The sequence below is a fragment of the Platichthys flesus genome, chromosome 14 (assembly GCF_949316205.1).
Source record: "Platichthys flesus chromosome 14, fPlaFle2.1, whole genome shotgun sequence".
Classification (NCBI taxonomy): Eukaryota; Metazoa; Chordata; class Actinopteri; order Pleuronectiformes; family Pleuronectidae; genus Platichthys; species Platichthys flesus.
In genome coordinates this window covers 10,760,928-10,772,214 of record NC_084958.1, presented here as the reverse complement: position 1 = coordinate 10,772,214, position 11,287 = coordinate 10,760,928, and the positions used below count along the sequence as shown (strand labels likewise).

The 11,287-nt window shown below is 41.8% G+C and overlaps 1 protein-coding gene across 2 annotated transcripts in view; it reads right to left on the bottom strand.

The window, feature by feature from the left end:
• The window catches only part of pik3r2 (phosphoinositide-3-kinase, regulatory subunit 2 (beta)), a 32,133-nt gene that overhangs the window by 20,484 nt on the left and 362 nt on the right, over positions 1-11,287 (bottom strand). Inside the window, exons 1-2 of one of the 2 annotated variants that reach the window (XM_062404578.1) lie at positions 4,700-4,838; positions 2,191-3,084 (exon numbers count right to left, since the gene is read on the bottom strand). In XM_062404578.1, the coding sequence (XP_062260562.1) occupies positions 2,191-2,509 (319 nt within the window). In that variant the 5' untranslated portion in view covers positions 2,510-3,084; positions 4,700-4,838. Of the gene's footprint in view, positions 1-2,190; positions 3,085-4,699; positions 4,839-11,287 lie in introns of those variants that run through there. The other variant, XM_062404577.1, reaches the window with a different exon arrangement.

Sequence of the window (11,287 nt, the reverse complement as noted above, 5' to 3'; positions counted from 1 at the left end):
GCCTGCTGCCCAACTGGTTTGTCTCACTGTCTGTCAAATTGCGAGGATACTGTTCTCCTCATCTTCCTCTACCGGAGAAAGTGGAGGCCTGTTTTATTCACAGATACATTCCTTTCAACCTCAACTTTTTATTCTTCTGTTGGCAAAAATAAATCCTATTTGATAAGAATTGCTGATACATTTGTGCTGCAGCCATGACATCCCGTGGTTTTTAGGACTTTTCGGAGAGAAATACTCAGAAATGTATTCCAGCTAATGAATTGAATGAGGCCCTGTGTACTTTGTTGTACTCGATGAATAGCCAATTGGCCTCAACCAGAGGTAATTCAGAGTTCACAGCCTACGTGCTCACAGTGGTACTTAGCCCATCTGTCATAAAAAGCACCGGGGAATTGGGAGAGTAAACAGCCTTTGACAGCAGAGGAATGTATGGTTTCATATGTAGAATAATGTAAAAACTTATATTATATTTATATTTTTCTGTCTTGGCTCTATGCATCTTTTCGTCTGGCAATCCCATACAAGGAAGTAATAAATCAAGCAGCCCAGAGCCAAAAGCGAATGAGCAAAAAATGATGGAAATCTTGGGAGAGTAGAAGAGCTGTGGTAACAAATCAAAAGTTTTTACTTGAAGGTTGAGCTCGCTAAAGTCGACCAATCCATGCCATGTCAATGTTTGACTTGGACGCCGTCGGAGCTGAATGCAGGCTCTTACACCATGAATAAATATGAGACGTGCCTATTTTCCAAAGTCACAGGAGAGAGGAGAGGTGTGAAGGAACAGAACACTTATCTCTCCGGAAAAAAACAATAACACACCTATTATATAATTTCTCCGTCTTGAAATGTAAGTAAACAAGTGTAGCTCTTGTGTGCCAACAACGCCATTAATATCTGTATCTTAGTCTTAATACGGTAGAAATTAGTCCTCCTGCCTGCACAATCATTTACCCTTAAGGTGAGTAAAGGGTCACGAAAGAGCGGCAGCATTATTGTGCAGATAAGCCCAGATGCAGTTTGGATGCCACATGTTACTGGTAAATTTGTTACTTTAAGGGTACACAGTTAGACAGAGTGAAAGGCAGACCTGTACAGGAGAGTCCAGTAGGTGGATGGATTTAGCTCTTTATTATTAGGAAGTCAGTCTGGTTAGCTGTGCGTCCAAAGACGTGAGGCTTATGACGCATTTCAAAGGACATGGTTTATGTTCTTTACAGAAAATAACATTTACAGAATGTTATTTTCCTGCTACCTGACCCATAACAACCATTATACTATGGCTTGGCTGAACAGGCTGATGGATATCATTTACTAAGAGATGTACATCTACATTGTCAAGTTTGCCCAGCTTACCAATATCTTAATTCCAATATTTATTCAATGGTTGGTCCCTAACCCTAAATCTTGACTGAGAGCCAAGATAATGGTTGTCCTATTTTATAGTCCTGTGCCTATTCTGGATTCAAAATGGTGATTGCTGGCAGATATGCACATCAAATATTTGTTCCTGATGTTTTCTTCTACAAAAAGCTAAATGTCATCGACAGCTGGTGTCTCTCACATTACTGGAAAGTCTTGTTTGAAAAAAATTGTTAACTCAAAATTTATTGTGAAGCTCAACAAAACGTTTCTCCTGTTGAAAATAAAGGTCAAGAAAAAAAAAATGATATGCAAAAAAGCCTAAGTTTAAAATTCCACACCCAATAACAGATAAAGACAAACCAGTCCATATTCACAAAGGCTTCATGAATCTGTAAACTTTTCAAATTGGATAACTTAAATTTGAGGCTTACAAACAAATAATTAAAAAGTAAAAAAACAACAGGGAAAAAATGGAGTCGAAAAATATAGAAAAATAGTTTCTGTAAAAACTGCACAGTAAGGGCTCTGAATTCAATAACTCATTGTGATAAGCAACAGCTTTACTATTAACTTCACTCGCAACATCACATTGTGCAAACAAGATGAGAAATCAATTAAATAATGTGCTGGTTTCTTACAGACATCTTTATTGATGATATTAATACATTATATTATCTGGTGGTTTCACAGTTTGTAAAAGGTTCGTGCTGTGAGCGTTTATCTTAGTGCGACCCCTAACAATATATTAGAAAATGACTGACCTACTGTGCATCTTCACAGTTGAGGCAAACCAGGTGACCGATTTTATCTATATGAATACGTTCTTACCTTGAGACGATTCTGGAGGGGGGGCAGCAGGAAGTGGTCGCTGGGACCTGGGTTGACTCGATGGGGCCGCCATCTTAACAGGCCCAATGTACTCAACGTAAGTCCCCGGAAAGTCGCCTCTCTGCTTGGTGCGCTCGTTGTACCCGAGGAGCCAGCCCAGGCACTCAGGCTGCTCCTCCCAGCCCTCCTGGTAGCTCTCCATGGATGACAGTGACGCCTTGCATACTGTCAGGATGTCTCCGGGCTGCAAGTCCAAGTCATCTTCCTGGTCCTTGGTAAATGCGTAGAGAGCACGGTACTGAAAACCCTCTGCCGCCATTTTGTTGGGGAGACAAAAATTAAAATGGCCACCAAATAAAGGATTAGATGACCAACTGCAACTACGGGGTGACCGAAATCCTCCTCAGAAGGAAAAAGGTTGTCGAGTCACTAAATTCTGGTGTTGGATGTTAGTTTGGCTTGAGGTGGAGGGGGGAGGGGGATGATGGGAGGAGGGGGGGGGGGGGAGTCACCCGAAGCTTAGAAGCATTTTCAAAAGGTCCATAAGATGGCGTTCTGCTGCAGTTGTGTTTGTGGCTGCAGCGGTTTCAGACCTGGCCGGTGTTGGTGGACTGGTGCGATTTCCTCAGCTTGATCCCCCGGTTGAGCCAGATGATGGAGCAGAGCGAGATCGTTGGCAACATGCTCTTTCAAGCAGCGAAACCTGCTGGCTGGGTGTTACTGGAGCAGCCGGAAAAAATATATATGACTTTGCCGTTGAGGGCCCTGTGTTTCTGGCTCTCCGCAGTCAAATGAAGGGGTCTGATTGGAAGACGAGTGGCGGACTGGGATGGTCTTCAATCCTACTCGGTGCTCTCAGGCTCTCACATGTTCTGGACAGAGCTTATGACCGACCTGCAGAGCAAAAGAAAAACCAAAAAATTTAGAAAGAGGGCTATATTTTTTTTAATCAGTGTTCCAATAAAAAACTGTGAAAAATAAAAATAAATGTTTTCTTAAGGTCAATTCTATTAAATAAAACAGCCAGAAGTAAAGTGGCCGATGTCTATGTGAAACGAAGCTTAAACCGGGGATGAAAATGGCGAACTGCAGCAGCTCAATGCATTTGTGCAGTCTTCGGTTAGGACAGAGAGATCGGATGATGCTGCTGCGTCATAACCAACAGCAGACTGGGTCCCTGGACAGGAGCCTCCATTCCCTCCATTCTACATTCACACACTCATAGCTTTTACTGGCGCATCACAGTTTCCACAGGAACAAGAAGTTTTTACTGTGTAATTAACATCCGTTCAAAACTCACCCAACAGCATGTGCAATTAACAGCATTTGAAGAAATTCAGGCAAAATGGCGAAGACAGGGTTTTCGCAGAATGAGTGTGCAGAGGAAACTAAGACCTGTACCACGGCTGTAGGGCGACCAGAATTTTCTGAAACACCCGGAACCTTTTCAACAGTTCCCTCTCTCCTAGGAGAGAAAAAAGGCAGCTCTGTGTTGCCTCAGATATATTTCCGACTTCACCTGTCTAAATAGCTAAATAGACAATACCAAATGGACAGTCAACTGAGCAACCAAAGACCAACAAACACCACTTACCACAAATAAATTATTGCTCTATCTAGTCGATCATATCATATCTGCGTACAGCAAAAGGTCAATTAATGGAACTGTAACAAATATTCTCTGATCGAGATGATAGCCCGATAAAATGCCAAAAGAGAAGTACGCAAATATTACTCTAACTATACTACTATAACAGTATCAGAAGGAGGGATTGGTTTAAGGGTTTCTAATAAACCAAATTCTTCAAATTCATCAGACATTCAATTTAAAAAAAATCAAAATTTATAACGGCCACAGTAAAATATCAAATCTTAATTTATTGTGTCTGGTCATCTGAGATGTAAGCGAAAAAAAAAAAAAATGCTGCAAGAGACAGGGAGCGAGGACGAGAGAGATTAGGGTTTCCAGATTAAGTACGACATCTGTGGTTTGTGGACCATCCGAGGACAATAGTCATGTTAACCTCTCTGGACAGGATGAAAAGACGTACGTGAGGAGATGGAGCAGGTAGCAAGGGGGGGATGAAGGCGACAGGAAGGTGGATGGAAGTTTTTGGTCCTTTCTGTCAGGAGTAGGAATCTATCTGGGGCAATTTACCAAAACGTCCAAATCCAAATAACCACAGGCCTGGTTTGCGAGGCCTGATGTTGTGCAATCACTTCGAAAATACTCATTGATGGACAATGTTTGGAATGATGCATTGCAGACGCTTAAGTAAAAATTAGGTGAATGCATAAAAAATAAACCTACACCTCCGGTTTACATCTTTGAATGCCAAAGTACATGCTTGCGAACCTTAGTCTAGATTATCCTCAGTGCCCCCACTAGATTCAGAAAGCAAACGCACATTCCCTGCAGACGTTCGTGTGTAAGAATATCATCTTTTTTTTTAAAGGAAAGGTTTAAGAGTTATCGTGATAAGAGGATGCAGCGCAGTGCAACACTCACCCCACTTTTGGTTCAGAGAGAAGCCCGACAGGCTCAGCCAGACTCTCAGTCCAACATCCTCCGAGTCGAGAAGCAAGAGGTGCCAGGCGAGACACGTGGCACTGGCATACCCAACCACAGCCCGCAATCCTCACACCACCATATCCCCCCCCCCCCAACCCTAAACCTCCCTCCCTCCTCTCTCCACCTGCTCTTCACCCCCCCCCCTCCCCTCCCGAAAAAAGAAAAAAAACAGAGAGCGAGGGAGAGTCCTGCCTCCAACTGACAGCCCCCCCCATCCTCAGCCAGCAAGAAAGTCCAGTTGTTTTTCCAGTTGCCATGTTTTATTTGTTTATAGTCAGCGCATCGGTGCAGGAAATGAGCAAAAACGACGTGAAGATGGTGCAGAAGAAAAAGCAGTGCTCAGGGAGCCCTCTGATTCAGTAATCCTTTTTTATTATTTAGTTCCAAAGCAGAAAAAGTCGTGCGAGGTGAGAGACGAGTCATCTCTGTTACAGTCCTGGTCTGATGTAGTAGCTCACAGCTCAGGGCAGCAGCAGCAGCAGCAGCAGTTGTCAGGCTCAGCCTCACTGGATCCATTCCCCTTTTTAAAAAAGACTGTCTATTCTATCAGAGAACAAAGCTACAGAGAGCAGTGGAAAAAAAGCTGTGAGACTAAGAGACGGAGCACTTTGCTATCACCACGGTCCAAACGGCTGAGGGAGACCACAGGAAAATAATTAATGAATAGGCAGCAAGTAACTCACTGTTGCTAGAGAGAGGGAAAGCTAATCCCGCGCTCTGATTGGCTGCTGCTCTGGCCATGTGCTACCCAGTCACAAGAGAAGCCGGGCAAATCAAGGAAATGTTCTAATATTAGAAAATGTATCTAGGCAGCGATCAAACATCTGACCCAAACAACTCAACCTCTCCCCACAAACTTGACTTTTCTCATGCGTGTAACCTTGATGATTGTTTATCATCTCTCATGAAATGCTGGATTAAATTAAATGAAACTGAAACAGGTCGATGATGCCGATGATGAAAAACACAACATGGAAAAACTGAAGGCTTAGCGTGACTGGAGCGAATTCCATGAGTTATGTTAAAGTCGGGCAAAGGGATGAGAGGAGATATTTGTTTTTCTGAAAGAAAAGGATGATAAATGTGGTGATTATTTCCTGTTCCTGTTTTGTGAGATAAGGGATGGATTCATAAGAGACATAATATAATATAGCAAGAAAATGTGAACTACCTATTATTTAGATTGATTTAAAAACATGAGGTGGATTAATATTATTAACTCTTCTGATCTCATATTTCTTACTTAGATATTGAATTTAACTGTGGGGGAAAGCAAGACCTACATTGAACCTAAAATGGCATTTAGATTGGACTCCGCTTTCTGCACACATCAGATGACTCTTAATGTGTTAAGTCACCCAGTGTCACTCTGACCTGTTTATTATACACCAGTATGCATAATGTAAAATGGCAAATAAGTCTTTCAGAGCCTCACTAATATAGTGATAAAAGTCACAGTAATAACAAGGATTTCTTATCTGATTTTTACGAAAATAAAAACCAATATGACAAGAAAAGAGAAAGGTTTTTACTGGATGTCTTCTATTATAATATACAGGATACACTGAGTTAAGGCCGATACGTTTTAACTTGAATATTTAGATGATAAATAGATGTTATAACGCTAAACAGAATAACAAAAATCTTGATATTTTTATTTTAATCAAATAATCAAACATTTTCCAAGCAAAAATGCCGAACACTAAATGGTTCTAAAATTGTCTCAGTTATATCTAAAAAATAAATGAAGATCAATGTCCCCACTCCATCTTCAATTAAACTATTTAACAATCAGTTGGCAAATAAAAACTCAAATAAGTTTGTGTAATTTTATTTCCGATATTGAATTGATTGTTAAATCAAATTTAAAAAAAAATACAGGTTACTTCATGTAATGAACGATAACTGTAAATAAACAGAAAATATGTATATATTACTCAGCATAATTGGTAGGCCTAATGTCTGACGGTATAAATCATAACATACAGTATTATAAATCAACACTGTAGTCCAGGTCTTTGCCAAATGAAGTCATAGAATGCAGAGTAGGAATTCCACCCCAGGTTAATATCTCTGAATCTCGCTTTACCACTGTTTTAAATCTGGTGCTGGTGGCAGCATTCTCACGCTGACTAAATTGTCAGAAAAGAAGAGGGCAAACAAATGTAGCGATGGAGATGATGTATGCTACAGCAGCTAGTAGCATGGTGGAGCCTAAAGCAGAGAAACCTAGGATGCAACCAAGGCCATTTAACAAAGCTCCAGATAAAAAGGAAACTCAGCATTGTGATCAGAGATCAACGTTTTAGTAATTACTGTAATTAAAAATTTCACAATGCAAGTTTATCTTAAGCCCCCGAATTCACCTGTAACACTGGTCATTGAACATATTGACATAATCATGAGAGGTGGTACTCTCTCACTAACACCTGCTATTCATTGCCACACTGGTCATTAGCAGTACCAGCAGAAATCACACTACAATGGTGGTGGGCCGTTACCACATCCATAACATTTTTTACCATCCTCAGCTGGCTGTCAGAACCTTCAGCAACAGAATTACCTCCAATACTGCCGAAAAATAATAGGTCGGGCTAGTATGCGTCGTATGCGATCCAAAATCACATACGTTTTCACCGAGATAAAACTGCACTTTTCGGTAGAGTGGTGTTAGTCAGAGCGAGCTTAAATGCAAGCAATTTGGCAAGATTTCAGACTGGAAGTCTGACAGGTAAAACTGTGATGTGTATAGTATACAATTCTTGAGTTTTGATGGGTGGCACTACTGTTACCAACTACAATACTAGTAATATCATGAAGCATTGAAGATCCATCACACAAAAGAGAGGAGTTGGCCGAGTCAAAGGGAAAAGTTGATTGTCAAACTTGACTGTGTGTATTTTTTTTTTTCAAAGGGTTTAACCTGGGGACTCTGTAAAGTCCAGGTATCGGAACCAGAATCAGGAATAGTTTCCGCTCCTCTCTGGCAATACAGCCTAAATATCTAAATTTGCCTCAGGAAAACAATGTAGGCCATATCTGTAGTGGTATAAACATTTCACAACTGGGTTATATAACTTTATTTGATCTTCTGCAGTACCTCGGATCAACTGTCAGCTGTATTTCCCTTTGCTCCACTGGTTCGTGTTAAAGAGAGTTCCAGAGAGATAATGTCTAATAACAGGATAATCCATTCCAGTTACATCAGCTTGTACATGAGCAACACTAAAGCAAAAGGGCTTCACAGCTGGACGGGCCCATGTTATAGATAAATGCATTTCCATTTCATCATCATTACATAGTGTGCAAATGGGTGTGGAGCAGAATAACTGAACGAATTTGCTGGCAGTTAAATAATCTAATTTAAAATCAATAATTTGAAGATTGATCGTCTCCTCCAAATTATTTAAATCAACATAACAGATCATGATCACACCCATTGACAGCAAGAAAGTTCTTGCTGTATATTTGAAGCCAAAACTGATGGGGGAAAGATAATTTAGGCAGATGTATTATTTGTTTTTAAATTACTTACAACCTGACCAAACAACAATCTCAAATGTTTAAACAACAACAACAATCTCAAATGTTTACTTCTCGGGTATTCAAGTTATGTTGGAGGATTTAATAGTGATTTGACATTAGCAACGCAAGATATATATCTGTTATAACATAATTTCAGGCAGTACACTAGCTCAGCCCATGTATTGGTCAAGCTCTATATATATAATACATATTTAACAACCTACATCAAAACATACCTAAATAAAAGCATGCAGCTAATATCCTCTGTCAATCAATCACCCGGCTATCTGCCACTAATGCAGATAAACAAGTTTCTCGCAGGGCTTGAGGCTTTTACTTTTCACACCACCACATCCTCAATCGTGACTTTTTGGTGTACGCTTCCTTATCAGTCACATCTATTTAGGTCAAATATCAAATTATGTGAACCCATCATTTCTGGCATATCTTTGAGAGTTTGAAGGGAAACATGCCTTTCTTTCATACCGAGCTGAAAGGGTCGATGAGTTGAAGAATGTTGTCTTAGCTTGGGCAGTTTTTATAAAAGGATATGAATTCTGGGCTACGCGTTGCCGTACGCCTCAGAGACACAGTTTATGGATTTCATGGGAACCACAGTTCATTTCTTTCCACTGTACAGAATTCAGACATTTACTACATGGTAACAGTTGCTTCTTTAAAGTTGTGTGTGTGTGTGTGTGTGTTGGCCCTTCTGATGAGGAGCTGACTACAGAGCCACCACGCATGCAGCCTGGCTTCGGGCCATGTGTCCACATGGAAGCAAAAAATCGAATGCGCCACAGACCGGGAGGACTGGTCAACAACACAGGAACTCGTGAGGACTTATTTTTTCAGCCTCAAACGGGGGCTTAAGCCTGAAACATGCTTCTGCGACTGCGTCTGCGTCTTTTCACGCCGCTGTGGCGCAAGACTCGTTTTCATTCATGCTTCCCCAACCGTTGCGCGTCTTACAAAGCAATTCCGCGCCAGAACACTAGGCGGAGTAATGCTTTTTGTCGAAGACGACCTTAGAGACGCCTTCTTTCTTCTTCGTCGATTGTTTATTTACATAGCCACTGCGGCTCCTCGTAGCCTTTTTCTGGCTGACAAATCCGCCAGTCAGTGACAGGTTTTACAAGTGATCATACCATCGGATATCTTCTGCCAAGTGCTCTTCTATTTGGTCCATATTCGTTCTTCTAAATCTTCCGTGATTTCTGCCGGTATTATGGGGCATGAAACCGGAAATGCAGCTCCAGAAGGGATGTAGAGCAGACCAATCACAGCCTTGCGGGCTGAGTGAGCTTGCGGAGCTTTGCCGTAAATTTTAGAAAAGGGGGTCGACACCCGTCAGCACGTAAGGAGGGATACATAAGCACGTAAGGGACCCGGAAGGGCTCTTGCGCTTACGGGCCCGTGAAAACGCAGAAGCATGTTTCAGGCTTTAGGCACGTTATAATTTCTCTCAGTCCCACCTGAATTCTATCTGAGCTTAATGAAGCTAAAAAAACTCCCTTTGCTAAGCAGACACATCTGCTGCGAAGATTATGCAGCACTGAGACAGCACTGTTCAGAAAAGTCTGTATGGTTGAATCTATATCTCTATCTAGATGAGATATGAGACACGGGCGATGCCTTGAGTCAACGTGGACAGACTGTGAACTTTAACAGTTTGACCAAAGATAATCTGATCAAAAAAAGACAAGGAATCTGATAAACCTCCAAAGTCTGGGCCACATGAAAATACCACAAGACTGTTTTTGCCGCAAGTGGTTAGTTTCTTTCACCCAGTTGAACTAGGTTAGTAATGCAATAGTTCAAATACAGTAGCAAAAACAGCATATCTATCTAACTTCAGGGGTATTTGTCTGGTTTCTAGTCCATACGTTCACATTCTGGTCGCATAAAAATATTAGTAGCAATAAGCAGTGGGTTGATATGTCACGGAGGCGTTCTCAACAACCATTAAGATGAGAGGTTCATCCATTTCCCTGCAGAATTAGGATAATGTTTGTTACAGCATATCTGACAATCATTGTTTCCTTAGGCAGAAACCCTCAGCTCAGAGTCGGCAGCCGTTCCAGCCGAGTCACATTCTGCTGCTATTTTTGATCAAATAACAGAATTTCAGTTCGACCCCCTCCCCCCCCCCCTCCCCAAACTGAGGGACGTTCCACAACAATACCAACAGCTGTTCTGTGTCTGGGCTGAATAATGTCTTATTCAGCCCCTCTGATAAGTGACATTTGGCATTCTGCAAAGCTCCACTTCTTGGAAGTTCTAACGCAACGAGCCCCAAAGCGTCATTGAGAGCATTTTTAAGACATGCAGAGGAAGAATGGAGGCTTTTGCCTGAAGCCGAGCTTCACGCTGATGAAGCAGCAGCATTGTACTGGAGACTTGAATTTTTTGTTGCATAAGGCTGGAGTCAGTAATTAATAGAGACGGACTGGGATGGGGGGGGGATGTTAGAGGCCTGTCTTATTATGCAAGTGCCACATTAAGTGGTCGGTGCATGCTAGAGATTCAAAGCAGGGACACAACACACCTCTATCATGTCAGGCCTGCAGCAGTGCGAGGCCTGCACACTGCATGGCCGCCTGTACTGTGCAGCCAATGTAAACGCACTATTGTGGTGACACACACAGCAACAGTGCTGTACACAGGGAGACACAGTTTGACTCGAAACTCCCCCAACACAACTTTTCCTCGTCTTTAAAAAACGCGTCAAACGTTTGACTTCTTTTGCATTAAGAAACATAAACAACAACTCGGAGGGTTCAATTCTGTTTTTAATTCACGGTTTTTATGAACTTGGGTTCGTTTGAAAGTCGTCTTCGTGTTAGCGTCAGGGTGCGCGACGATGGGGAGTAAAGAAAAAAAGTGCGCAGAGTAAAGTGGAAAGTTTTTCGAAATAACGCGTAACGTTACAGTAAGTTAACGGACTCGACGTCTGATACACGTTAACTGTCGACGAGCGCGGGCACCGAGCCGCGCGAG